The sequence below is a fragment of the Heliangelus exortis genome, chromosome 7 (genome assembly GCF_036169615.1).
Source record: "Heliangelus exortis chromosome 7, bHelExo1.hap1, whole genome shotgun sequence".
NCBI lineage: Eukaryota > Metazoa > Chordata > Aves > Apodiformes > Trochilidae > Heliangelus > Heliangelus exortis.
Window position 1 is genome coordinate 15,724,132 of NC_092428.1, and position 24,412 is coordinate 15,748,543.

Genomic DNA, 24,412 nt, shown 5'->3' on the forward strand with positions numbered 1-24,412 from the left:
AGGGCCATCCAGCCTCTACCTGTCCCATCCGGCGTGCTACGGACAAAAGTGGGCAGCATTTTCACTTTGGCAGTCTCGTGAGTCTTCTTCTTCAGCCCTGCTTCCATCTCCGCCCTCATCCTCTTCTTCACCTGCAGGAGCTGCTCGTGGGTCAGCTTGAACTCAGCCAGCGTCTCGTCGATCAGCCGGTGCTGCTCCAGCAGCCGGTAGGCCACGGCGGTCACCATGGCTGCTCCCTTCCCGCTGCCGCTCTCCGACAGCAGAAACCGCACCTCCGAGTCCGGCACCAAGCGCCGGGTGGTTTTGTGCAAGCGCCGAGCGTACCTGCGGGGAGGGAAGGCTGCAAGCCCGCTGTCTGCCTCACCTCCCCCCATCCACCCCAAATTCCACAGCTGCAAGGGGAGTGAGGAGCCTCATCACACCCACACCAGCTACAGCCTCACAGGTAGGAAAACTGCCAGGGAACAGCAATTCTTCCCTACCATCTCTTTTCTCCTGAATTCCTAAGAATAGCCAGCAAAAAGCAGGGGGAAGCACCTGCGTCTCATCCCCTGAAACTGAACCTAGATGGGAGAAACTCCCTGGGCTCCCGTGCTACTCTGATCTCCTCTCTTGCAGTCATGAAGCTGTCCTGGGCTCACTGGTTTGGATGGTATGGGAAACAGTTCAGAAACAGAAATTGCCCAGGTATGTTCTCTTACCACACCCTGGACCTATCTGGAAAGGCCAATCAAAACAGCCTTCTTGGAAAGCGTGTTCTTTGCCAAAATTTGCTGTTTCTCTTTAAATAAGAAAAGCATTTATTTCGACAAAATGATGAGGAACCAAAAAAAGAAACATTAAACATACTTCCTCTTTCAAAACTTTCCTCACAAATGACACTCAGTCATTCCAGAGAGCTCCCATGCCAAGGTATGTCCTATATACTGTGCTTGTGCTCCCCACAGCTAAATCTTCCAGCCAGAGGCTGTACTAGCACACCTGCATGATGAATATTTCTTCCATTTCTTTGCTCTGAACTTGGAAACTCTTATGGAAGTGCTGCTTTCCCAGCACACACAGGCCTGCAGCCCCTCCCAAAATTCCCCAGCATAAGTCTTGGGTAGTGGGGTCATTTTTGACACCAAGACTGACACCAGACCCTGTTACCAGGACTAGGTATACACACAGCAGAAGAGCTCAATTTCATCTCTGATTTCGACACAAATATAAACAGCTGTTTGATTAAAAATGTAACTTCCAAGATGGGGAAAAACAACACAAGGCACAGAAATGTAAGCACCAATTTTTCCCCCTGGTTTCCAAGTATCTCTTCAGAAAAAACCTGGAAAAATAGGCTCAGCAGAGTCACTTTCAAAACAAATGATATTAAATTGGAAATGGAGATCAAGGTGCATTAATGCAGGTCTCCTCAAAGCCCCATCCATGGGCACAAAATATATTGTATTTTTATAGTATATTGTACAATATATTGTACAACTGGCATTCCAAGAGCTCTATTGAGATCCCTTAAGGCATGTACTCAAACCACTATAGTTTTGACTGATTTGGTGGTAACAAATTACTCAGGGTTTTGGTTCTTTTTCCGTGTACTTTTAAAATCTCATCCTACTTCTTCAGTTAAACACCTCTCTCCTTCCCACTGATGTCCCCACCTCAGACCAACCCCTCATGGCCAGATTTTGGGTGCCTCATCTCACACCCAAGCCTCCTGCCTGGGTGACACCTTGGGGTGAACATGCTCAACTCCTACAAACCAGAGGGCCGGGGGGCAGGTGAAAAGTGTTGAGGGCAGAAGCAGAGGGACTCACTGTGGATGCATTTTGTAGAGGGAGCCATCGACCCCCACGGTGGTCCGGAGGCGGCCTACCCCTTTGTTATCTCGCAGCTGGTTGAGGATGGCACCCAGTGTTGAGGCCACCAGGTTGGCCGAGCGGAAGGACACAATGGTACAGACGTGCTGGACGGCGATGCAGTCCTCGTGGGATGGCTCCACCCCCAGGCGGGTTAAGATTTCTTTGGCTTTGTTCAAACCTTCTTTGCTCCTACAAAGAGAGAGGAGTAAGGGGTACTCCTTGGCTGGGGAGTTATAAAATGCAGGACTGAGGCACCTCCAACCATGGGTGTCCCTGCCTGGGACTTGAGAAATGGGTTAAAGAAAATTTCTTAGGGATCTGGACTGGGAAGCTCCATGAGTCTTGGAATAAAATGCCCTAAATATGTATTCATAGATAGAAACAGCTTTCCATCAAAACCTGGTGCACCCACACCACCTACAATTCCACCACCTATGGGCAGAATTACTCCCATATGCACCTAAGAGCCAGCCCTCCTTCAGGTTCCTTTCCCACCAGGCAACAGGTAGATTAAGTCACTGGAAACCTGTCAAACATTAATCTTCTCCAGCAGACCACATTTTCATGGTGCCAGATGGCCAGACCAAGTCTGGTTTTGAGCAAGCTACATGTACTATGAAAGGAGGAAGGATGGGATGTGGGACAAGCCCATCCTGCAGAGCCAAGGCATCCCCCAGGAGCACAGCACACAGCTCAGGCTGCAACTGCTCCAACAGTTCCGGACCTGAAGCTGAGCAATAACCCCAAGAGAGATCCTTCAGCACACCCCCCAAGAAAGTTAGCAATTTCCAATCACTTTTACAGATCAGGAGGAATTAAATGCTCTTTTCATTACACTGATGCTTTAGATTTCAAACAGCTTCTCCTCTCTGGAGCAGGAAGTGCCAGCCCCACAGTTGAGCACAGCACAGACCTAATCCCACGCTTGCTTGCTCATGTCTTAATTTATTAAGCCCAGTGTGAAAAACAAAATGCTGAGCAAAGGTTGCCCAAGTGATTTCATCCTAACAGCTCTCTTTTCATACTTTTACAGCCACACTGAATCTCTGCCTCTTCCACTGTGTTTTCCCACATTAACACCCTAGAAAAGTTTCTAGCAGAACTTATCCAAGTCCCCCTCAGTCATTTCCCAGACAAAACCACAAAGAGTGTACTTGTCATTACTAACTGCACTCCATGCATCTTTTTAAGGATTCTTGCATCATGGTAGCATCAGCAAGAAATCTGAAGCTGTGTGGGTGTATGCCCCCTACTTGATAACCAAAGTGCTATTTAGGGAGTGAGATGGAGTTTCAAGGGCAGATTTCTCAATAACTGCATTTTTATCATTGTTCAACATGACAATGGTACACTACATGTGCCTCTGTGGTTAAGACAATTTTAATGGAGAGTTGTTCAGACAAGACAGTCTGCAGGGACAGAAGTAAAACAGGGCAGAGCCAACAGGCATTGTTGCATTTGCAGTCAAGAGTACCTCTGTACATGTACACCACAACCAGCAGCACTTCAAAAAGAAAAGCCAGCCCAGTGACTACAGTACCAACTATTCCAGTGATGCGAATTTAAAAAATGCAGGGGAGGGAAGAGCCAGTAAGCTCTGACCAAAGAGGTGATGACACCATAAGAAACCAACTGGCACATAGCTCAGAGGCTGTCGTGCAGCAGCCGGCACTGCCTATGAGACTGAATGCCCTGCCTTGTCACACTTGTTTTCTTTCCGCCCAGCAATCCCGTGGATACAGCAAGGAGCAACCCAAGTATTTGCTAGGAGGCACTAAGCCAATTCACTCCCATGTCTAGCTGCAGGATAGCAGCTTCAGAGTTTCTGCGAGGAGGGTGAGAAGTAGCTCAGTGCATATACTCTGTAGCTGCATGGACCCCTAGGTTTTCATAGTTCCTCCCATCAAAGACAAAGAAAGCAATGTCAGGCAGGAGGGCATAGGCTGTCTGCTTGAGGTCCCTAAATGGTGGCCTTGCACCTGCACTGCAGGATGGCAGCCATGCCCAGTGCAAAAATGTGATGCTGGAAAGTTAACATTGAGATTCCCCATGAGCCCCTGAAAATGAAACTGGAGAGGTACTCACTTTTCTATGGCAGAAACGTGTTTTGTCTCAAACTTCCCTTTAGTGAGAAGCTCAGGGGTGATTCTCCCCTCAAAAAGAAGTCCCTCCTTGGCCATCTTCACCAGGATGAGCCTCACCAGCTCCCCCATGTACAGCCCACTGACCATCTTCTCAAACCTGTAGAAGAGGACAGCACCAGTCACCCACTGTTCCACAGACAGTGCTGGGAGGCAGAGGCAGAGCCCAGCTGTGCCACTACACCACCCAGCCAAGCCTGCAGTTTGCCTCACCATGGGCAAATCCGAGCTTTCTTGAGCTGCTGAATTCACATCATGAGTGGGAAAGGGAGCACAGGGTAGAAAACAAAAGCAGCAAAGCTCACAAATAACTGCCTCACTCACAGCTGCTTCCCAGGATTAAGGGAACCACGGTCTATTTCCCGATCAAACTCCGTCCTGATGTCTTCTAGTGAGCCATCATCTCCAAAAGCCCCCCACTCCGTGTTAATGCACATCCTGCCCTCGTCACCTTCCACCAGGTCAATGTGTCGCATCTCTTCCATATAGCAGGCGTTGGTGCCAGTGCCTTTAGGGAACAAACATCAGAAGGTGCTTAACCAAACAGGCCAGGCAAAGGGAGAGAAGCCACATGTGTGCTGCAGCAGCAATGTGCATTACCAATGATCAAGCCAACTTCACAACGCTGGTCGTCAAAACCACAGGTCATCATGGTCCCAACGGTGTCATTCACAACAGCCATGATGTCTGCATCGTAGTCCTTGTGGAGGAACAAAATGTTACTGGGACCATACGGCTTCTCTGGAAAACATCCCTTGCATTTTACACCACTTTGCTTATATCAACTAATTTCATAAGGAACAGCAGACAAGTAATTTGTCTGAATATCACAGCTCATCTTTTTAAATATCACCTGCTCCATCTGCCAGTTCCCTATCCCACGTTCCCAAGAAGACAATGAGAGCAGGCTAATGCACTAGGCTAACAATAAAACAGCAGTTGAGTAACTCCAGAAAGCAAAGACCTGCTCTCACACTTGGGCAGGAAAAAGAAGGGCTGCACATGAGGCAGGGTGGAACTCAGCAGTTAAACGTCATGTCATGGAGTACTTTGATGAAGCTGGTTGAGGATTCAACCTAGAAGATATTCCGAAGTTACGTATTTCTCATAGAATTTGTGTAAAACATTTGGGGGTTTTAATTCAAGAGAAGATTTTAATACAAACATACAAGCAAATAATGCAATTTAAAAGGTGACATGTACTCATTCCTTTCCAGCTTCCTTATTCTACCTGACACCAAGTCCAAAGATAGTAACTATAGTAATGTTCTTTGGTGACAGTAAAACATGAATTTTCTTAAGAGTCCACAACTGCTAGAACAGAGCAAATACAAATTCCAGTGAATTTGGATGCTGAGTAATCAACAAATCACCTGGCTGCAAGCATTATGCAAACCCAAATTCATTCCACCTCACACTCAGTGACTCTGTATTTGCTTAAATCCACAACTTGGTCATTCTCACCCTCTATAAAGTCAGCAGTAAGAAACTGCACTGTTTACTGAGTTTGAAATTCTCCTCTCCTTTCCTGCACCTCCCCAGCTTCCAGACAAGGCAGTTGCATGACAGCCAAGCCCAGACACAGCTACTCAGGAACAGGACATGGAACACCACCAAAAAGCTGAGACACTGACATACAGCACTTTCTCAGGTTTTGGAAAGTGATAAAACTGGTGAAGGTTGCCAGTGACAAACTACAAAATTGTAACTCAAATGTTTTGTGCTCCATTTTCCCAGCAAACAACAGAACCACAACATCTTCATGCAAGAAAGCAGAGCTGCACCATCACTCAGATCACACACTCAAGTCAGTGCCATGAAGGTCAGTCCCTGACAGAGAAATGCCAGTGATACAGTTATAAAAAGAATGAAGTACAATTTACCCCACGTTTCTTGATGGCCCTGTTAAGCAGCCTCACAACATCTGCTCCCTCCACTCCGCTTGCTTTGAAGCGCTTCGTCCAAGTTATCAGAATACCCTAATAAAACAAAAGAGGAATACTCAATAGGATGACATTATAAGGCACATACTCATTTTTCCCACTTAAAACCAAGATTTTATACTTCAAAAGCATCTTCAGGTATCTCTTCTTCTATCACCTAACAATCCAACCTGAGACAACTTGGATTCTCATTACACTAAGCTTAAAGATGGGAAATTGTTTTCCCCTCACTTGCTAGAAAATGGCTTGTTTATATTTTGTATTTTCAGCCTGCTCTTCTCCCTGTTACTCCTCGACAGTTTTTCTTGGAAAATCATTTAATCCTTTTAGGACATGTAAATTGACTGCTTTCAGAAAAAGCTGATTGTGCAGGACTGACTAAAGAGAAGGGGTGTGGGGTTTTTTATGTCCAGGACCCGGCTGCAGCAGCAATCAGGCTGCACATTTGCTGCCTGGAGTCCCAGCTGTCAGGGCTTGTTTCACCATGTGATTGTGTTTATGGGTCATGGCAAATAGAAATACTGGAAATGTAGCAATGTATGTCCCTGACTCAAGGCAAGAATCAGTAAGAAAATCCTGATATTTAATTCCTTGTCTGCAAATTGTCATAAAGAGCCTGCAAATCCCCCAAAGTAATGACTACATATAATTTTTTTTTATTCAGATAGTGCCTAGCTGATTCAGAGCACTCAGTAAACACATAAGCAGTAATAAAAGAAAGAAAAGAGCATTGACAGTAATCAATAGGAAAGACAACTCAGATCAGATCAGCTTCTCATACCCATCATAATATTCACATCACAAGAGTCCATGAAAAGCTGAAGCCTATAGGCACAAGCAGCCATTTCCCAGGTGCACATTTGCCTGGTGCACATTATCTCAACTTAAAAATGAACCATACCTTGTGCATGTTCACCCTTCCAACTGGGATAGCATTTAGACTCAAAGCTACAGGGGACAGAAGAATCAGGGCAACTCTTTCCAGAGCAGTAGTAGTACCAGTAAACCACAAACCACAAACTCAGTTTCTGCAAATTTTGCCACTGTGCCATCATCTCTAGCATCATTTAGAAAAACAGCAAAGCCCTGTGCTGCTGCACAGAAAAACATGGACGAAGCCCACTGTGCAGTCACAGCTTCAGCAGTCAAAAAGGCCCCTTGGTCTGCATATCATTCAGGAAACTGGTCAAACCAGACTGGCAAAAAGCAGCTCTCTTTGTATGCACATGAAAGGAATTTTTATTTGCTTTGCCAGCAAGGCCTCAGCAGCATGGAGGAGTTCTTGGAGTGCAGCAGGGCTGAGTGGGACCCAACCATGTGGTGCCACTTTGTCATTCTCAGGAGCAATCTAGGTCCACCCTGCGTTCTGCTCACCAAGGACGAGGAACCAGCACTCAGGCAAGCACAGTCTTGCATATACAGCAACCCACAAACAAATGTGCACCACAGATTCCAGAAAAACATAATTTTTCAATGTAACCACTCATGTCCAGGTCTTCACAGGTGACCCCAGGCCATCCCACATGCTCCCTGCCAGCCCCAGTCCCGTACAAGCATAACTTCACTCCATCTGGCTTGAGCAAACCAGCCTGAAAACAAGCACCTTTCATGCAGCCAAACCTATTTTCACAAGGGCAACTCAAATTTATACATTCACTCCCAGCACAACTGTGCTGGGGTCAGTGGTCTGAGCCTTACCATGCATCATGGCCAGGCAGCAGAGTTGCACCAGAATCACCTCATCTCTTCTCAGGTGATGCAGGAAAAGGCAGTTCTCAGCTCTTAGAATGCTCTTACATTCAGACCTTGAGAGTCAGTAAACACTTTTGGTTTCCACTCTCAGCACTGCTCAAGAAGTATGAAATGTAATAAAAACCATGCCTCACCTGGCTCTCCTCAGCACCAACACCTGGGGAGCTGTTGCACCAGGCTAACCTAAAGCCTTGCAAACTAGAAAAGCAAGTCGTGCTTTAATGGTGCAGCCTCTCAGTATTTTGTGCAGATTTAACTTCCCTGCATTAATGAGTTACACCATTGCCATAGCAATGATGTACCAGGAGGCTGCTGAGTCATTTGTGATATAATGAGCAAAAGAAGGAAAATACTGTAGCATCCCTGTCACGGGAATCACATCCATCACGTCATACAACACTGGTTATTTCCATCCCTTTTTTAAAGCAAGTTTCTTCCAGGTATCCTGCCTGATCCCCCGTGCCACTGAGCACCCAGCTGGTGGCACAGCAGCATCACTGCTCAGGAGGGAGACCCTCCCACACACTCTGGACTGCTGAGTGCACTTGGAATGTTCAGCAAAATCTGAGCAAACACTGTTGGGCTGGGTCCTTCCCAATTATACCCCACAGAGAGGTGAAAAAGGCTGCAGAGGAGGCAGGCAAAACCACTGCCCTGTTTACACAGTGAACCATAACACCCAGCTCAGGCAGTACAAAACATCAGATGTCTCTTCATCATCTGTTAACCAGCACTTTCAGACAGAAATACAAACACAAAAAAAGGAAGACTGACAGTGGAATATATCACTCATTTATCCCAAAAATAAGACCTGTCTAAGCTACCACCTTCACAGCAGTGTTTGAATAATACAGTAGTTCTTCTGAATTTTAAGAAAACTGTGAAATCTTCTTACCTCATCTAGCTTGGTCTGTCGACACGGGAAAGAAAACGTAAACCCTACTGGTAATTTCTTGTCTTTGATTTGTTGTTTCTCCATGAAGTCTCCCAGGCATTCAGCAACATGATCAAAAAGCTGTAAGAAAATGAAAGGTATAAAATCACCATGATCAGAGATAAAATTTCAGAGCAAAAATATTTCAAAGTGCTTATGCAAACTGTACTGGGTGAAGGGAAAGGGGGAAAATATCTGCTACAAATTTTTGAAGATACATAATTGACATAGCTATGAAAGTAGTCTCAGCCAGTGTATTTTAATGCCCTAGTGTATTATAAATCATATTGTCCTTGTACACACCTAATTCTGCATGCCATCCTTTACACCCATATGCAAAAGCTTTTCCTGAAACAAGTGGCACCTGGCTCTTGAGCCTGCCATAACCCTTCTACTTAACATTCGACATGAACAAAACTGTTCTTTTAACCTTTCCATAACAGAGAGGAGGATCTCAGAAGAACATTTGGGATCCAGTCCCAAATGAGGTTGAGCATTTAAAATTATACAGCAATGATCAGCATTTGGTTCACTCAGGCACCGCTGAACCCAAAGAAGCCAGGACACTGCAGAAGCTGCCCAAAAGGGCATCATCTCAAATCTATTCTTATAGCACGTAACAAACAAAAGGGAAGCCCAGAGCATTTATCTAAATATTCCCATGCTCAAAGGAACAACCTGAAATGGGAACATTTTCTGCGTCTTTATAATGCTGAATTGTGCAAGCAGCCCACACCAACTCCCACGTAGGTATCCCAATGGCCCCTCAACAGTGCCCTGTGACAGTAGCACTCTGTGTGTCCCCAGGCATGCCAGGGAGTGTGTGGGCATGAAGGTGAGGGCTGTGTCTCACATCAAGCTATTTGGAATACCCATCAGGTAGGCTGCAAAAGGCAAAGCCAAAACCAAGCCCTGGCAATTGAAGCAACAAAAATAAACATTTGTATCAACCAGTACCAAAAGCCAGACATTCCTTGAACTCATCTATACCAGAAATGGATGCCAAACATATTAACAAGTCACCACCTGTCCCAGAAGATAATGTGCTTCACATTTTAACCCCAGGGAAACAACCAAACAACCCAACCTATCTGCAGCATTGGTGGGACAGGCCAGGAAAACTGCCCAGAATATGGGGCCTAATTGGGAGAGAGCACAAAAAGTATCTGTTGGTTGCAATTATCCCACATAGCTTTATTAAGAGCAATTTACAGAGTCGTGGACAGACAGGAGAGCACTACAGACAGGCTGAAGCAATAACAAAAAATGAAGAAGAAAATATTTTGTGGTTTGGAATAGGTCAAGAAGCTGTGTCTGTAGTATTACAACTTAACAGAACACATTTAACCCATTCCCCACGGGAGATAAGATTTAATTAAGCAGGATGGTAGTTTCCCAGAGAATACATTGTCATCCCTTGTCCAGGGCAAATCAGGGACATTTGAGTGAGAGCACACAGTGAAATGGGATGGCAAAGCAACCCATGCTGCTGCACTTCTCTATTTTCAGCTGTCCAGACAAGGGAGAGAGGAAGAGGAGTTACAAAAAGAACTTATAGTTAAGTAGTAAAACAGGACAACTTCTTCAAGAGGCACACAGAAATAACAGGAACGTATGTTTTTATTATGCTTTCCATGTGCAAGTATCTTACTAAGTACTCCATCCTGCTACACTTTCAGCTACTCCCAGGATTACAGATGATAAAACTAGGGGCCAACCTCAAAACCCTGAGGAATTCAGAGAGTAGGAAACAGAAATACCAACTGCTGGATGCTGCTACAGAAATCCATCCATGCAATGAAACACAGAGAAGAGATAGGACCTGGTTCATAAGTCTGCCTGCAAAAGACCCCTGGGCATTCCCAAAGTGCTCCAGAGGGCCAGGCACACATGGTCCCAGTGTGACCTTGCTGAGATTGTGTTCCATGAGGTATCCTGCAGGCTCACTGCAAGCAACACACTGCCAGTCGTCAGGGTGTTGGGCTGGCAGCAGGGAGTGGGCACGAGCCCTGCCACAGTCTGCACGGGTGAGTGCCATTAATTATTAGCCCCATTCTTGACACTCCAGTAGCAGGGTCCAGTCAGTGATGCATGGTCTGGCTGTGCTACTGTTTTTAATAGAGCACAAAGGGCAAGCATTGCTCAAAAGGAGTAAAGAAAGAAAGGGGCATTTATTAGTTTTGCTACCATTGATGGCAGTAAGATTTTTTCCTAAGGAGACTCAAGGAAGCATCTGTGTGTGCCCGTGCCCATACTGACGTCCAAACCTTCCTCTGGGAAGACATGCCAAGGCACAGGGAGGACAGGGAGGTGACTCACAACAACTTTACTAAATGGCTTTACTAGGGGCAAATCCTGCCTGACCAACCTGGTGCCTTTCTACAATGGAGTGACTTCAGTCAGCAATGGAAAAGCAGTGGATGTCATGTATCTGCAAGGCCTTTGACACAGTCCCCCACAACATCCTACTCATCGAGCTGGAGAGATACAGATTTGATGGGTGGACTGTTCAGTGGATCAGGAATTGGCTGGATGGTCACATCCAGAGGGTCTACAACTCAAAGTCCAGATGAGGCCAGTGGTGTCCCTCTGGACCCCATGCTGGGACCTGTACTGTTTAACATTTTTATGAATTATATAGACAGTGGGATTGAGTGCACCCTCAGAAAGTTTGCAGATGACACCAAGCTGAGTGGTGCTATTGATAAGCCAGAGGGACGGGATGCCATCCAGAAGGATTTGGACAAACTGGAGAAGTGGGCTTAGGTGAACCTCATAAGGTCCTGCACCTGAGTCAGAACAGCCTGTGCTATCAGTACAGACTTGGGGATGAGGTTTCAGAAAGCAGCCCTGCAGAAAAGGACTTGGGGGAAGCTGGTAGATGAAACACTGGACATGAGCGAACAGTAGGTGTTTGCAGCCCAGAAGGCCAATTGTGTCCTGGGCTGCTTCAAAGAGTGGCCAGCAGATCAAGAGAGGTGACTCTGCCACTTTGCTCTGGTAAGACCTCAGTAAAATACCTGGAGTACTGCATCCAGCTCTGGAGCACTCAATACAGGAAGGACATGGACCTGGTGGAGTGATCCAGAGGAGGGCCACGAAAGTGATCAGGGGGCTGGAACACCTCTCCTGTTAAGACAGACTGAGGGAGCTGGGGTTGTTCAGTGTGGAGAAAAGAAAGCTCTAGGGAGACCCAATAGCAACCTTCCAGTATCTGAAGGGGGCCTACAGGAAGGCTGTTTGTAAGGGCCTGGAGTGATAGGACAAGGGGAAATTGTTTTAAATTACAGGAAAATGGATTGTGATTGGGTGTTAGAAAAAAATTATTTACAATGAGGGTAGTGGAAAAATGGAACAGGTTGCCCAGAGTGGTAGTTGGGACTTCCAACTGTTGGAAGATACTCAAGCTGAGGTTTAAGGAGGCTCTGGAGCAAGCTGATCTAGTTGAGGGTGTCCCTGCTTACTCCAAGAGGGTTGGACTAGATGACCTTTAGCTGTTCCTACCCAAATTATTCTATGGTTCTGACAAAACCCAAATAACTTTCACAGGACAGTAGAGGGAACATTATAAAGTTTCTGTGGGTTTAATTAAAGCAGAGCAGGTATATTGAGGACAAACTTAAATTCCTGCCCACCCACAGGTGTGTGGTAGACAAAAGTGTGAGCCCAATATTGTATCAAATGTCAGAGACAGACAAGTGAATGCCACAGCCAAGAGGAAAGGAACAGCCAGAATTCAGACCTTTATAGACCTGAAGCAATACAACCATGAGACACTGAGCCCTATGATATCAGGCTCCATTACTTCTGGCCACAAAGTTGCCTGCTCTGGTCCCACTCCAAGAAGTCTCCACAAGGATGCATTTGGCTGACAGCCAGCAGACTTTGGCAAGCAGCTGATTATCTGAGCTCAGGCTCAAGCCCCTGAATGAGGAAGATTTAAGAAGCAAGGAAACCACAGTTTCAGATTGGTAGAACAGCCACAAATCCATAACCACCTCTCGTGGCAGCAGAACACAAAAAGCAACACCCCAAAAAAAAAAAAATTGACCCTCAAGGCACGCTCCCATTTGCTGAATTGACACAGAAGACAGGCTCTTCTTACAAATTTTATACCTGCTATTAGACTGCTAAGTCAAGGAGAGTTTTGCCCTTGACACTGACTGGCAAAGCTATCAGCCTGTGCCTGAGAGATGGATAAAAACAGAAGTTTGAATGCAATGAAGTAAAAAGCATGAAAATGAACCGTACAAGTGAGGCATGGAGCCATAAATCACAATCCCTTCAATAAGCTGATTATGTATTACACTTTAAGAGTATAATTCATTGAAGTTAATGACACAGCTTGCTGAAACAAATATTAGTAGCCTATCCCATGCGGGCAGCTCAGTACAAGTATTCCACTAATCTGGCTCAGAGATTTCAGAGAACCTCAACCATACACATCAGTCATAAACACCAAATCATCACCTGCCTGGTGCTTCACCATTAAGTCTCACAGCAAGCATTTTAGTGGTGGTTGGATGTTGTCATGGGACAGCTTCAAAGGCAGATGCAATTTTGATGATGCTTCCAGTTCTCCTTTTTCCTGTACTTTTCCTTGTACTTAAATACCTGAGCAACTACCCACCCAGAGTCAATGGAAGTCTTGACTCTTTCAGTGTACAAGCCATGGCAACCAAGCCTATCAACCTGAGCTCCGCCATGCTGGTTCCCAAAAGCACATAAAGACAACAAAGCCCTGGAAAGAATGCAGACTCGATGTCTCCTTTCCTGCCTCCTCCTTGCCACCGGTTCATCAAGTCTCACCTTCAAGTCAGGCAGCCTTGCCTCCCAGAGCAGCCCCTTACCCTGCCCTCCCCCAGGGTGTGCTGCTCGTCTGTCTGCAGCTCCAATGGGCAAGAACCTGTCCCCACGGAGCCACCCTGACTTCCATGTCTCCACCAGCAACAGAGAGCTCAGCTCCAAAACCAAAAGCTTTCCCCCAAAAAACCATTCTGTGGGAAAGCCACTGCATGACCTTTTGGGCAGATAAAGTAATAATGTTAGGAAAAGTCTTTAGAAGAAAGTTGTTTTATTGCTGTGGTTCTGATATCACAGCAATGCATATTATCAGTGCTACTTTAAAGTCATGATTGCCATCTTACAGTTATCTTAGGAGTTATGAGATACATATACTAAGGTTATCAAATACATTACAGGTAGAAATGCTGTTCACACAATTTTTCTTTTTTTGCTTTTCTGTTTATTTTTCTGAAACAAGCTATAAGTTTCCTGCAGGTCTCTTATACACCTAAAGCAGCACCTCATTTAAGTAAAAAGTGTGAAAAACTTCCTTTTTCCAACAATGAACATACCTGGTTAGTCTTACATTGACATGAAGACAAATCTGTCAGTAAAATATTAATTATAATCCACTTCCTGATCATGAAAAGAAAACAAATTATTCCAAATAATCCAACTTTGAAATCCAAGTAAATGGATCCAAACTTTTCTACTCATGGAACATGGGAGATATGTAGCTTCCCATAGTTTTTCTAATGTACTTTTACTTTTCATGAGCTGCTCAAATTGCCAGGACAGAAATGTGCCTGTCATGGGTATTTATATCCCCCATTTAACATGGCAATTGCAGGGTTGGTCCTGCTCCTTGCTCACAAAAAAGACTTAAGTTGTTTCCCTGCTCTCCATTCCTACCTATGGAAAGTAAATTTACTATAAAAGTCAGATTTGTTTTTCTTCTAGGCCATTTTTTCCCTAACTCTGCCAAAAGTATCCCACAAAATGACAGCAGATTTGCAACACCCATACATGCTCCTGTTACACTAACTACTGCTTCTTTATTTTCAGTATCGACAGAGAGCTGCAGTCCATTCTGGCCAGACTGTAGGTGCAGCTGTGAAGATGCTACAGCCACTTGTGGTGTTTTTCTAAAATGACAGCATGAGAGCAGTTAATCTTCAGAGATGTCCTGAAGAAGAGGCACTTACCCGTGTTCCACTGCCGTGCATTATATCTTCAGGTGTATTATAAATTTCACTTTCCATTTGTACCGTCTGCTTTTTTTCATGTGATACCTTCACACGCAGAATTCGGAAATAAGAACCACCAAGATCCAGTGCAATGAAATCTCCTTTCTCTATGTGGAAAACAAGACACAAGTAATTAAAAATAGTATGCAACATAAAACGGGAAATGTCAGGCTGTTAAGTATAATGCATAGGCAAATCCCCAGTGCTGACAGCAGGGAAGTTCTAGCTGCAGGGCATCCACAAGATGCATCACCCTGATTCCCTACAATTTAACATTAAGTTGTGCAACAGCAATGCCAACCACCCCTGACACACAGGTAACTGCAGTGAGGGTTTTTCCAAAAAGAACAGGCCAACACTGTTCCAGATCTCAAGATAAAGTTGGCCAAGTGAAGATCTCAGAAGAAAGCCAAAAAGACATTGAGAACATAGAGACAGCAAAATGCAGGGATGCCAGGTCACTGATGAGCAATCTTTTGCTGTAAATTGATATGTGTCATTTGGCAACTAACGGTGAATAATGCTTGGACTGTGCACTGCTCTAAAATTAACAAATTACACACAGATGCAGTTAAAACAGGAACCACTTATTTCAACCCCTGAAGCTGAGGTTCTCTGCAAAGCAGAGTCAAATTACAGAAGACAGAGAATCAACAGTCTGAAATATCACAGGACAGCTTTACACCCCTGCAGAAGCTACTCAGAAGTCACCATCCTTTGCACAGAGCTCCTAAACAGCTCCCCAAGAGCCAGGGAAAGAGTTTGGATATCCCCATCTCCCTCTGTGGTGGAAAGGGATTTGGATTTTAAAGGTCTGAAGCTAAATCCACTAAATACACACCCCCTGCCCAACTTCCACAGACTTCAGGGACTGTTTCAGGCTGCAGAGAGGCATGGCCTGGCCATCTGAGGAATTGCACTTCCAGCACTCCCTGGAGAGCAAGGCAAATAAATTTGACCAAACTGCTTGTACTTTCTCACCTTATCAAAGGGGGAGCAAACAAAGACAGTGATCATTAGTCTGCGAAAAGATAAGATGTAGGGAAGCGGCATGCACAACCTGTCACACAAGAGTGCACATCTAGACTGCAACTAATCCTCTTTGCAAGCATCATGTGTGCACACAGCATCCCCGGGCTCACCAAAGCTGCTTGGAGAGTAGCAAAGCAGAGGCACATGGTGCTTTCTCATCCTGGTTTCCTTGTGGACTTGAACTTTCTTAAGGTGTCAGAAGCACACCACATCTTCCCCACATCCTGCACCCATGATGTGCACTGCCAGTGCCATCCTGCAGCACTCTGGCCTCTTTTTAATCTGCCTTCCAACTACAACTTTGGGAATGACATTCCCAACATCACCATTTTTTCCATTTCTACCTAAATTCAAAATGGAAAGACCTCTAGCCGTTGGGACAACCAGTACCTTTTGATGTGCTACCACAAGCTTCAACTCAGCTCTCAGAGCTTTCAGACCCCACACTGTCACTAAAACATCAGGTATGCAATTTATCCACAAGGATTTACAGGCCCAGGCTTGGCTCTGAGATTACATTGCCTGATCTCAGACCAAAACTCTTAAGTCCAGCTTAGTGAACTGCTTCTCCTCATCACCCCATGCACCTCCAGAAGCCCCATCCTGCTCAGCAAAGCTGATGAGCTGGACAGGGCATCCCTCAGGACAGACCCTCAAGCAGAAACAGCCCAAAAAAGGCAAAGACACTGCAAAAGCCCTTGCGGTTTTCCAAGTTTGCAGCAGAATACAGAAACAAAACACTGTCATGTGAGAAACCACAAAGAACAATAACCTTCATACAGAAACACAGCAGATGGAGCTGCTAGAACTCCTAACAATACTCCTAATTTTACTGCATTTCAATTCAACTTTTCCTTATTGCTGCTTAAGACAGGGGCAAACTCAGAGTTTGTATAAATCTTTCAGTACTTCCCCACCTGTTTCTGAAAGACGTGGCTTTAAACATCACTTTGCTCTGGTAAAAATAGCATTTCAAACACAAACACATCCGAACTGGAGATGCAGTTTCCTGTGTCCAGTTTGGCATAACAAATTCAGAAGGGGGACTAGTAACCCCCTTCACCGCAACAAGACCAGAAGTGAAACATTTACCCCAAGTGCCTCATTAAGCCAAATATCCAAATAAGCTTTATCATACAAGTATCATCTGTCAAATGCAAGCCATTACCTTCAATAAATAATGCTAAAATCAACACTGGACCAGATGGCCCTTTTCAAGCCTAAACGCACCTTGGTACATACCTCAAACAAGCACTGCACTTCAGAAATATCATCTCTGGAAGTAAATTAACAGATTAGCATGTTTGATTTCCAGCACAATCAAGCTCATCGCAAGATAAAATTAATTTAGAATTATCCTTTTCAGTTGAAAAGAAGAAAGAACTCTGAATTAGAAGGTAAAGCTTCCTATATGCAAAGCAGGAGTTTTCTTTCAGTGTAGCTCAGGAATTAACCCAAGTAGCACCACTTAGTCTATGTTTTATAACACCAAGATACAATCACACCTGCTGTAAATTCTTTTAAGATCTTTTGAAAGCATTTTGAAATAGCTAGAGATGCTGCTCTGGGCACTCTGGACAAAAACCTTGTGGTTTTCATAAATTAAGCAACGCTGCAAGAGGTAAAAATCTCTGCTAACACCAGTGTCTCTAGGGTCTCCAAAATTACTACTCGAGAGCTCCGTGTTAATAAAGTACACAAGCACAGATCTGAAACTACATAACAGTATTTTTCTGAATAGTCAGCTCTCATAATAATAATCAGACTCAGAAGAAAGAGCTTACAAGGCAGTAATTAGAAACAGGCCAGAGAAAAGGGCAGGCTTTCAGCCTCTGGTTTTACAGAAAGACAACTGAAGGCAGAAATTGCCATTGGCTGAGAACTGAACCCACACTTGGGGCACAGCAACCCAGATACATCTGCCAGGGCCCCCCAAGCCCTTTAGAGGTAGAGGGAAGGGGGCTCAGCATCTGCCCTGGCTGCATCTGTGTGACAGCTGAGCTGGAGGGGACAGGCACATGCAGGTGAGTCAGGGAAAGAAATGCCACGACACCCACCCACAGCAAATAGTGCCCATGACTGGGGTCAGCACGTGCCTTTTTGAGGCAAAGAAGGGAAGGGGTTTGCCTGCATTTCTAACAGCTATCCAAAGAGGCACCCACAACACGCATATATAGGTTAATATTTTGTTACACAGAAAGCATCAGGGGCAAAGCACTGCCTCACTCTAATCCATGCTGCAAATACACTGCCCACAGCAGACCAGAGAGGCTGCCAGGAGCCAAATTGCAAAGGATCAAGAACTGAGTACCCTGTGCACAACAAACAAGGTTGCTTTTTTAAGTAGGTGAGTAACACACGATCTGAAATTAATACTTTGACATACAGCAACACATACACTTGGACAAGGGCTACCCACTGCTCAGTGCCAGCAGCATTCAGCAACCTCTCCCACCTCTGATGGATGGGTTCAGATCCCCTTTTCCCTGTGCCACATCACATCTCAAAGTCTCCCCAGCTTGCGCCATGGAACAATTTGCAGAATTATCTGACTTTCTGCAAAAGAGTTCAGATTTGCTAATCTTCAGTGACCGATGGTGGACAGGTCTGTTTGCAGCTGAACTCAAACACAGATGAAGGAAAAAACATGGATTTCTGAGTTGGTAAAAATGCTGGGATTCCATGAAAAAGCCCTCAGGTCACCTCACCTGAAAACCCTCAGAGAAAGCAACCCATGACCCAGCTGTCTGCACACCTTCTGGCTTTCATAACAGGCTGTGAATTTCAAGGTAGCAGCCAAAGGTTCTAAATTAAGGGAAACACAGCATTCAAGTTTGTTGTCCCTTTGTTTTTTTAGACAGAGAATCACATTTCAACTAGAAAGTTTAAGGTTGCAGAAGTAACAGCAAAGCAGAACAAGCAAAGATTTCTGCCTGCCAGACAGCACAAAGCGCCATCATTCAATAAGTTCTTGATAAGTCTCAAAACTGGTAACTCTGTTATGCAGTTCTTGCAGCTGTGCAATTTCTGCACACAGGGACATCATTTCTGGTAGACACCAAGCTACAGTTAACCAGCTCAGGCTATGAGAACGAAATCTGCTGTTGCCACTAAATAATAAACACTATTATATACTGTTTATAAATACATTTATATACTGTATATATATTTGGTTTTGTTTGGGTTTTTTTTTTTAAGCACTAAAATAAATAATAAGGGCAATCTTGGCCTCAGATACCAATACAGTATCTTTTTGATTTCTGAGAGCTCTTTGTGCCACTTCCATCAGGTACAGCAGGCACGGAAAAACCAAACCCAGCATCTGGATGGAAAAAGCTCAGTACAGCAGAGCAGTAGATTTTAAGCCATTGTTTTAAGCCATTACACTGCAGCATCCTCAAGTTCTGCATGTTTGCTCTAAGACAGTGTGCAAGAGGTAGCTACAAAAAGAAAAAGAAATGCCATGAAACTCAAATTCAGCATATATGGGTTCACAGTTCCACTGCGGAAAAAACAAGTAGGAGAACAGATGTTAGTCAGACAATAAATTACTAAAAGCCACTGTATCACATGAAAATGAAGTGCATAAATCAAAAAACCTTCCTATGTGAAGTACTGATTGTTGGCAGACAATCAGGATAAATGTATCAACTCTTAGTGGACTGATTGCTGGGAAGAGCTCTCCCATTGGCATCAAAGTGGATTTGATGCAGGAATTTCAAAATCCTCCAGCATCTGTGGGAACAGACCTGCACAGAGAGGGGTGGCTGTCTTCAAAATGTTGCCTGACCTTCCCAGAAAGGAAATTACTCTTGTTGATGGGAGCACACCAGTGTATTTTTAACAGGCTTCTTATAAAGAACACCATGTTTAATACAAAGAAATACTCAGTTCCTTACCTGAACCATCAGGAATGGACCTCACAAATGTAGGAAGCATCTTGACTGCAGCCGTTGGGTTAAAGTCTCTGGAGAGCCCGTTCTTCATCTCTCTCCTGAACCGAGCCATGACATCGATCAGCGTTTCGTCAGAGAGCCGCATGGCGTAAAGGTATTTATCAATCTAGGGAAAAAGACAAAACACCACCACAGTGTGGAAAACTGCCCAAGAGGGGATATACCCCTCTTTAACTGCAAGAATAGGGTGTAGCCCCAGATTGGCCTTGGGGTTCTGACCAAGCTGACAACACAGCCACATGCATTGTGCCTTGCTTTTTGACTTAAAATCCCGGAAAATGTGCAATTTCTAGGAGCTGCCTGAGCTGAAGGCCACTCCTATTGCCCTCCCAAGACAAGGCCAGTCCCACATCGCTCCGCCTCCTCTCTTCCACATAAAACAGTTCACCCACAGCATCACACCACTATCTCCAGTTCTTGCCCCACTTTTCAGCACTTCTGACTGTCCATAAGCTCAGGAGCTGAAGCCAAAAATACCTCTTTTGGCACCTCGTCCCATCTGGGGTGCTATGGCACTGCAGTCCACAGATGTGCCTTATATTTAAAGCCCTTCATTGCAAAGCATATGTTACAGAAATTTTGGGGCTACATCCCAGACTGAAAAATTATTTCTGTGTAGCAGATGATTTTTCCTATCACACTCAAAAGCTATCACAGCCAGGAAGGCAGAAGGGGCAGAACTTGGCTGTGAGTAGGCAGCATCTTCCTCCTCAAGATAAAACATCAAATTAAAAGTTGTTGACTTCTCCCTTGTGGCTTCCCAAGACAGGAACTTTCTTCACCTCCCTGGAAAAGGAGCTGGTTCCAATTTTCAAATAGTACTACGCCCACCTTCAACATCAGGAAGAGTAAGAGATGCTTTGATGCCTCAAAAATACAACTTGGCCTGGGGGGGGTGGGGTGTTATTGCTAAACGCACGTGTCCAACCCCTTTAACTTCTGCTGCCAGTCTACTCTTGCCTTGTTTCATTATCTGCCTTGGAAATCTGATTCTGCAAACAGCTAAGACAGAAGCCACACCTTTGGGATCAGTTTGGCTTCCAGCTCAGTAGGACCAATAAAATAAAACCCCACCCATGTTTTCTGTCCTCAGTAAAACTGGAAAAGCCACCTCTTTTTAAACCCCAGGCCATCCCCTGGTGCCAAGACCACCTGTGTCTCCTTTGCTGCTCTGGAAACTCTGAGAGCAACTCATCTCTTAGCTGGCATTATATCCCAACAGGACCAGTGCCACAACAGAACACCCCATGTGAAAAGTATGTGTGCAAGGGCTCATATACCAGGGACTTTGAGGCAGGAAGCGATGAATAATGTAATTCGTGAAGGAAATGCAGACAATCACAACGTAATTAAGCCCTAAACTGATCGTTAAACCAGCACCAATTTAATTGCTCCTGCAGAAAGTACTTCTGTCTGCACTTAGTAGAGGTCTGCAAAGACACTGAGCATATCTCCCAGAGCCAGATGCCCTCCCACAGTGACCAAGCATTTGCAGAGCTGAGGGAGGAAGGCACGGGTGGACAGCAGAGCTGGGTGCAGGACCCAGCCTGATCCTGAACCACAGGGCTGGGGTGGGGGGCAGTGAACCACAGGGCTACAGCCAGAGCAAAACAGTCCTCAAATAGATGCTAAGGGGAAGTTAACAGCCCAACAAAATAATACCACCCCTTGGCTCCATGAACTGGCAAAGTGATGGTGCAGGCCTATAGCAAATGGCATAAGAGATGAGCCCAGGTTCTCCACTGCAGAGGACAAATGTGAGACTTCAGAGCAGCATCCCCACATCCCAGCTGTGTCCTTTGCCACCCTGATGGGCTGACAATTGTTGCAGCAACAGTTGCAACAAATTACCAGCACCGTTTCAGTCCAAGAAAAAAAACCAAGATGGGATGCACCCTCTTTGCAAACCCTAACAGTGTGGGGATGGACGCAGATTAGGCTGGACTGGAAGGTCTCTCCTCCACAGCAAACCCTGCCATAGTTTTGTTGGTTTTTGTTTTTCTCTAGCAGAGACTGAACAGCATGTCAGAGCATGAGGTTATTCCCTTTTAAAGGCAGGGGGACGGCACACCATCTCTTTTAAGGCTGAGCTTTGATCAGCCCATGCAGCTGCTTGGAAGCCTGGTTCTGCAAATCTCCCAGCGAAACACCACTAACAGTCAGACTTCACCCTGCAATTAAAATACTCCTCTACACAGCCCCGCTGCCACACGCTCCTCCCAAAAACAGGCCTGGCGGATACCACCCCCACCCAGAGCCCTGTTGGGAAGGCAGGTTCTGGCGTTTGCTCAGTTAGGATGAGACAAACCCGCTCTCCCCACATCTGCCCTCAGCAGCGAGGAAAAGCGGGAGGGAGGGCTCTTTTTTCCCCCCTGTGAAAACCCAACGAGCGCCATCAACGCCCTTACATAATTGGGCCGGACCCTCCCGCACGCAGCCAGCATCGCCCGGCTCTGATCACGCTGTGCCGCATCATGGCCATCTTCACCACTGAGACTTACGGTCTGGGAAGGGGAGGGAACTAAACCTCCGCTGGAAACAAAATCACGCCCGTGCGTTACAGTTTCCAAAGATTAAAAAAAAATTATTTTTTCTTTTTTTTTTTTTTTTTTTTTTTTTCACCTCCAGGCAGGAAAAGGCTTAGTCATTCCAGCACGGCAGCTTCAAGGGAAAAACCGCTGCTCTCCTGTCCTGGCAGCAAAGGCAGCAGTCCCCTGAGGGAAGAGCCTCAGCGAACAGCCATAAATATGTGGGGTGGGGGAGGGAGCTAGAAGCTGGATTATGGGATGGAGGTTTAATAACCCCCTGCTCTGCCTGCAATAAAAGCCGATCAGAAAGCAAATCTCGGCCTTATCCGAAAGAAAGCAGCGGGGGGATCGGCAAGGCCAGAGAGAGGAGCTCTCGGCAGGACATGCAGCCCTGCTGAGGCCCTGTGAGAGATGGGTGCCAGCCCTTACAGGGCAATGACAGAAAGCAGGAGCAATTTCAGGAAGCTGGCTGTGTGGGCAAGGAGCAGAAAACGCTCCTTTATTTATCCACCATCTCAGAGCCACCCCCCCAGGAAAGGCATCTCCCCACAGTGCCACTATGGGAGCCCTCAAAAACCTCAGTAACTTCTTTTTCTTAAAAAAAAAAAAAAAAAAGAAAAAATTAAAAAAATCTATGAGCAATTCTTTCAAAACAGTATTTTATAATCTCAACCATATGAATGTTTTTTGCTCAGTCACAAAGAAAAGACACTTCTTGTACTGAGGAAAAGAAGTTTCCTAAAATTCAGCCAGGGCAGCAGCTTCCACAGGAAGTTGTAATATCCGTGCATAATGAAACAGGCAGCACTAAGGGCCTTCACTTAAATGCAGGCCTCATCTCATTCCACAGACACTGACAACAGGCAGTAGTATCCCAGAACAGAGCACTCCCACAATGATTTCAGAAATTGTTAGCACCTATTGTACTGGCACAGCCATTGTACAAAAACCCTTCAGCATGTAAACATTTTTCTGCAGAGATAATCATACTCTATATGCTTTCAGCATCAGGAAGATTCATCAGGAGCCAAGGCATGTTAAAACAAGAAGTTCAGACATCCTGAAACTGTTGATGCTTACTTATGACTTATCAGATTGGTTCCTAAAAAGCCTTTATCATTACAAGTCACTACTACCACAGGGCTTTTTTTGATGCCATTTTATACCCCATTCCATCACCCTATTTTCAAGGTTAAGCAAAATTTAAATGTCACTTTTGGATTGCAAGATTTTTTTTCTTCCCTTGTCAGATAATATGACAAAAAGGTATTGTTTCCTGACAGAAACTAGGCAACACCTAGAGGCTCCCTTTGCTGGGGCCAGCTGCTGCAGGTACAAACCTGTTGGCAGCAAAGGTGCTCACAGGCAGTTTTACAAAAGCTATGCCAAGTCCTCTGTCACAGTGAGGATGCTGAGCTCAGGCTGCTGCCCCTGGAGGATCACAAATGTTCAGAGAGCAGATGCTTTCAAAAACATCTGGATAATTAATCCTGCTTGGAGTAAGGATATTTATGCTTATTTAAATAGTACAGGGCTTCATACAGACATCACCAGCTTGCTTCTGCACAGTAGGGTGTTGTGCAAATGCACATGTGCATGGTGTCAGGGCAAAATACCCCCTTGCAGGGAGCTGCTGGACCATGGATCTGCCAACACATGATTAACCATACACATCTTCAACACCACACATCCACCCTGTCTATTCCTCCCGATTGCCACGACTCATTCTGAAAAAAAGTTTCAAAACCAGCAAAGCGGAAAAAAAAAAAAATTGAAACTTAAGGGAGTGTCTAAAATCCAGCAAATCCAGTACGGAAGCAGCACACACTAGTCCTTAGACCCAGGGTATCCTGTGGGTCTGCAGCCACCTGCACCTCAGCAGGGATCCCACCAGAGAAAGGCAGCACTAAGCTTTAGTGCCATGCAGGGATAGGAACCAAAAAAAAAAACAAAAAAAAAAACAACAGGGTTGCAAGGGAAGAAGAACAAGGCATCCTCTGAGCAGTGGAAATCCCTGTAGCAAATCCATTTCCAAATTCACCTCGCCAGTACTTTTAACGTTTCCACACCCCTCCTGTGATCCATAGCAGCATCCTCAAGGTGACCTGCCACCTGTGCCACCAAATGACAAGCTGATCGCTGCCATGGACAAGTGAGGCACAGGAGAAGCAGCCATGGCAGCCAGGAGCCCCACGGGGCAGAGTGATGAGCAGGGGAATGCCTTGGTCAGCAGCCCCC

General features: G+C 45.3%; 1 protein-coding gene across 1 annotated transcript in view; it reads right to left on the reverse strand.

Moving 5' to 3' along the window:
- LOC139798421 (hexokinase-1) overlaps positions 1-24,412 on the reverse strand; it is a 39,171-nt gene that overhangs the window by 12,627 nt on the left and 2,132 nt on the right. The window contains exons 2-10 of the mRNA XM_071749027.1: positions 19,590-19,752; positions 14,617-14,765; positions 8,588-8,707; positions 5,881-5,976; positions 4,598-4,697; positions 4,322-4,505; positions 3,942-4,097; positions 1,812-2,045; positions 20-324 (exon numbers count right to left, since the gene is read on the reverse strand). Coding sequence (XP_071605128.1) covers positions 20-324; positions 1,812-2,045; positions 3,942-4,097; positions 4,322-4,505; positions 4,598-4,697; positions 5,881-5,976; positions 8,588-8,707; positions 14,617-14,765; positions 19,590-19,752 — 1,507 coding nt within the window. The remainder of the gene's footprint in view (positions 1-19; positions 325-1,811; positions 2,046-3,941; positions 4,098-4,321; positions 4,506-4,597; positions 4,698-5,880; positions 5,977-8,587; positions 8,708-14,616; positions 14,766-19,589; positions 19,753-24,412) is intronic.